The sequence below is a fragment of the Pundamilia nyererei genome, unplaced genomic scaffold (genome assembly GCF_000239375.1).
Source record: "Pundamilia nyererei isolate P.nyererei 1_Seehausen unplaced genomic scaffold, PunNye1.0 scaffold00630, whole genome shotgun sequence".
Classification (NCBI taxonomy): domain Eukaryota; kingdom Metazoa; phylum Chordata; class Actinopteri; order Cichliformes; family Cichlidae; genus Pundamilia; species Pundamilia nyererei.
In genome coordinates, this window is record NW_005188031.1 from 99,819 (window position 1) to 104,536 (window position 4,718).

General features: G+C 40.8%; 2 protein-coding genes across 3 annotated transcripts in view; one reads left to right on the plus strand and one right to left on the minus strand.

The window, feature by feature from the left end:
- ing2 (inhibitor of growth family, member 2) overlaps window positions 1-1,622 on the plus strand; it is a 5,995-nt gene extending 4,373 nt beyond the window's left edge. Inside the window, exon 2 of the mRNA XM_005754720.1 lies at window positions 443-1,622. Within this exon, the coding sequence (XP_005754777.1) occupies window positions 443-1,140 (698 nt within the window). The 3' untranslated portion in view covers window positions 1,141-1,622. The remainder of the gene's footprint in view (window positions 1-442) is intronic.
- A 511-nt stretch (window positions 1,623-2,133) lies between these two features.
- The window catches only part of rwdd (RWD domain containing 4), a 12,208-nt gene continuing 9,623 nt past the window's right edge, over window positions 2,134-4,718 (minus strand). For both annotated transcript variants that reach the window (XM_005754721.1, XM_005754722.2), the window contains exons 6-8: window positions 3,000-3,049; window positions 2,875-2,877; window positions 2,134-2,788 (exon numbers count right to left, since the gene is read on the minus strand). In XM_005754721.1, the coding sequence (XP_005754778.1) occupies window positions 2,756-2,788; window positions 2,875-2,877; window positions 3,000-3,049 (86 nt within the window). In that variant the 3' untranslated portion in view covers window positions 2,134-2,755. The remainder of the gene's footprint in view (window positions 2,789-2,874; window positions 2,878-2,999; window positions 3,050-4,718) is intronic.

Genomic DNA, 4,718 nt, shown 5'->3' on the forward strand with positions numbered 1-4,718 from the left:
TAGTAGGCTTTCGAGCCTATACAGCTTGGAGTAAGACAACATGCATGAAGAGGATGATGTGGACAAAATACTCATTTGCCTAATAATTCTGCACTTCCTGTATATCGTTACCACACATGCTTCAAATTAGAACGTGATATGGATTTTAGGCCATATCGCCCGACCCTATTTCCTGTCTATATTCAAAATACAGCTGCAATTAAGGAATTGAAACACGGAAAAAAAAAAACTATCCTTCCTGAGTCTTATTCTGCTGAAGATTGTGTTGTTTTTAAAGGAAGCTTTTCCTTCCCACTGTTGCCAAGTGCTTGCTCATAAGGGGATTCCTCTCTTATTGTTTGAGGTGATTGTTGTTGTGTAAATAAAACTGAATTAAAAGTTGTTTTATTAATATTTTTTACATTTAAAACATCCATTAATTATTATGTCCTGTACTTTACAGATGTGCTGAATGAAGTGGATGATGTGTTTGAGAAATACAAAGGTGAGCAAGATGGAGCTCAGAGAAAACGTCTGCAGATCCAGCTACAGAGAGCGCTCATCATTAGCCAGGAGCTTGGTGATGAGAAGATCCATGTAGTGACCCAGATGACAGAACTGGTAGAGAACCGTTCCCGCCAAATGGACTCTCACTCCCTGTGCCTCCAGGAGCCCAGTGAGGCAGAGCGGCTCACTACAGAGAGGCGTTCCAGCATCCAAGAGTCCCCAGCCCCCGAACGCACCTCAACCCGCCGCCCACGACGTCAACGCAACAGCGAGAGCCGTGACTCCAGCCACCAGTCTGCCAATGGCTCTCTGGATGACCCTGTGGAAGAGCTGTCCCTCCCTCCACCCCGAGAGAAGAAGTCCAAGTCTGCAAAGAAAAAGAAACGTAAGGCTAAACAAGAGCGAGATGCCTCACCGGTCGACTTTGCCATTGATCCTAATGAGCCCACCTACTGTCTCTGTGAACAAGTGTCCTACGGTGAAATGATCGGCTGTGACAATGATCAGTGCCCCATTGAGTGGTTCCACTTCTCTTGTGTGGGGCTTACCTACAAGCCCAAAGGAAAGTGGTACTGCCCTAAATGCAGAGGGGACAACGAAAAGACCATGGATAAAAGCCTAGATAAGAACAGAAAAGACCGCAGGTCCAGGTAGTGACCTGTATCTGGAAAGCAGCCTGGCATCAATCCTGTCAGTCATATTTACAAGCACTTGTGATGCTATAAGAGGACAATCGAACACCATTGGCAACCAAATTTAATATTAATCAAGGACAAATTGGGATTTAACTTGGGCTGACACTTGTGCTCCAAGTCTGTAGGGTCACCAGCTACTTCAACAATCATCAGCTTGAACCAGTTTTCTTTTCATGTACAACAATAAGCAACTGCATTTTTAACTCCTTTTTAACTCTGGACAAGGTCCACGTGTACATGGCAATTTTCTTTATTGTACTCAGTGACTGAAATCAGTGTCTACAGGAATGGCTTCTAGAGTATAACCTACATGTGTTTATAAGAGACTGATATTTAATGTAGGAGATGGCTGTTGACGGGACACTGGATGTCATTTGTTTTCACCAATTCACTAATGTGTACATTCCTTTTATAATCATTAAAACAACGTATAGTAATTCATTTAACATACTCTTGTCGTTTGTGAACAAATCAACAAAAATTGGACCAGAGTTAGTTTTGATTTAATTTGTTTTGTGCTGCTCTCAGGGACCACTGAGACCACTGGCTTAAAATTTGGGACTCTTCCACATTTGGTCTTAGAACTGAAAAAACTTCAAGTCCTGTCTCTCTTCTTTCCAAGCTCCTTTGATATCTTTAATAGATATGCATCATAGCACCTTCCTTCAAAAAGGCTGAATTACCTGCTTTTGTTTGAGAAAGATGAGAAACCACATCACATTCTTCAAGGCACATATTCTACTCAGCATTGTCTTATATATTTGTCAGTTTTTATTCAATGGGAGAGCCCTGATATAATTGACCTCAGACGAAGGTATTGGCGGACTTGCACCCATGAGTAATTCTTGATTCAAGATGACCATTTGCAGCTCCAAGAAATGGACACTGACTGCAGCACAAAACAGTGTTATCACAAGACAAGCCAATGAATAATGATGTTCTGAGACCAGCAGTAGATAAAATCGATTTTATTTCTATATAAAAACTTCTGGCTTTACAATTCAAAGGGCAGAGGAACATTTATCAAAATAGGAAAATATTGAGAAATGTAACACGCAGCTCTGCTTTTAACACATCACATGGTACCTCACAGTAACAGCAGCATAACGCTTCAGCTGAGAACCCCAACAGCTCAGTGCTGGGCAGCAGATCAGTTAAACTCCAGCACACTTCACCCTGAGCAGGAGACTCACTCTTCAACAAAAGCCTAATGTGCTCTCCGTCTCATGTACAGTTATGGCCAAAGGTTAATTTCATACACTTTGCTGTCTTTAAACATGTTTCTATGATATTTCATGAATTTCAAAAATGTTGTCAAATAAAAAAATTAAAAAATTTTGGCTTTGGCCGTAGCTGTACTAGCAGTGAGGAAGGAAAAAAAAAAAAAGTAGTAAACCACCACAAGCACAGCAAAGCCTTCAGGTCATTTTCAGCTTACAGTCAAGAGTCTAACTGGGATTGTGAGCAGATCCAGTTTTACACACTGTCCTCATTGTGGAAGCAGTCATGTTGAGTGGAGCATGTAGCTGGAGTATTACAGACACCATCGGCCTCACGTAGCTTGTCTGTGCAACCTAGTCTTCATCTTTCCCTCCAGTTTTACTGAGCTGCAGCAGGGATGCAAAATGAAACGGTAAGTCACTCTGTATGTTGACAATGTGCAAACAATGTTCATTTAACCATTGCCACTTACATGCTGGAGGGTGGTCAAGCAGCAGGGACCAAGGAAAGAGGACAAAGATTAAAAAAAAGTTGTAACAACAGTGCTTAAAGGAACAAAGTGCACCATCTGGTGGTAAAACACTAAAAGACACCTACCTTAATTACATCAACCCAGTTCCAGCCTCTGGGCAGCTCACCTTTGTGATCTGAAAGCAGGAATTCAAATATTATGAAGCTAACCTATAAACCTCTTACTGCTGTCTAATGACAGTTATATTAATGAATAGCCTAGACCTATTGCAGCATAACTAGAGGAAAATTCAGGGCCATCTAATCCAATTGTAATTATTTTGTCAAAAATGGAAGGTTTTATGCTTAGTCTTAAAAGTCGAGAGGGTGTCTGTGTCCCGAATCCAACGTGCAAGCTGGTTGGACAGAACAGGGTCCTGAAGCTAAAAGCGCTACCTCCCATACTACTTTTAAATACTCTAGGAACCACTAGTCCTAACAGTCTGAGAGTTAAGTGCTCTGTAGGCTCATTATTCAAGAGCTTGTATGAGAAGGATGTTTTTAATTCGATTCTGGATTTAACAGGAAGCCAGTGAAGAGAAGCCAATATTGTAATTCTATCCAGAGTAAGCATCTGGTTTGATAGTATACTTCTAAAATTGTTAGGGCCGAGAACAATAACCTCAATTTATCTGAATTTAGAAGCAGAAAGTTAGCGGCCATCCAGGTCTTTAAGACATTCCTGCAGTTTAACTAATTGGTGTGTGTTATCTGGCTTCATGGACAGATAGAGCTGGGTGTCATCTGCACAGCAGTGAAAACTTATGCTATGTCTTCTAATGATGCTGCCTAAGGGAAGCATGTATAATGTAAACAGAATTGGTCCTAGCACTGAACCCTGTGGAACATAATTGACCTCAGTGTGTGAAGAGGACTCTCCATTTACATGTACAAATTGGAGTCTATTAGATAGATATGATACAAACCACTGCAGTTAAATACTTCTAAAATATTATGGTCAACAGTATTGAATGCTGCAGTGAGGCTTTCAGGGTTTTACTGTCAGAGGCCATAAGTTCATTTGTAACCTTCACTAAAGCTGTTTCTGTGCTGTGATGAGCTCTGAAACCTGACTGAAACTCTTCAAATAAGCCATTCCTCTGCATCTGTTAGCTGTATGACAACTACTCTTTCAGGAACTTTTGAGATAAAGGAAGGTTGGACCACGTTTTTGTGGTCAGCACCCTCTCAGTCCATGGTGAATGGACTGTGCACAGTGATGCTGGTGTTTCAGCAGCTTCCAGGCAGGCTTGAGCCTTAGTACTTCCTGAGTTGTTCCAACTCATTTCCTCTCAGCTAAAGGGGACGGTTTGGGTTGTCTTCCATTTTTTGGCAAAAGCGTATAACATGTATTAATGAACAATGGTTTAAACTGATGATCCTGAAATCTGCACTTGTTTAGAAATGGCTCCAATAGGCCTTCTACAACTACAGTTTTCCTTCTTAGCTTTTGAATGAGTTCCTTGGACTTTCCCCATTGTTCTGACTACTGGTGAGTCCAGTGAGTGCTGCCAAACATAGTCATTAATGATTGTTGACAAGAAGTTGAAGGCATTCACCTATTAAAACGTTTGAGTGCAAGTGTATATTTGAGCCTGTATTCATACTTTAGAGGAAATCCAAAATGAATTAAAACTTGTGCTTTTTATTTTTTAGTCATTAACGATATATATATATATTGAAAGAAATAATTATTTGATACCCTGCTGAATACAGTGGGGCAAAAAAGTATTTAGTCAGCCACCGATTGTGCAAGTTCCCCCACCTAAAATGATGACAGAGGTCAGTAATTTGCACCAGAGGTAC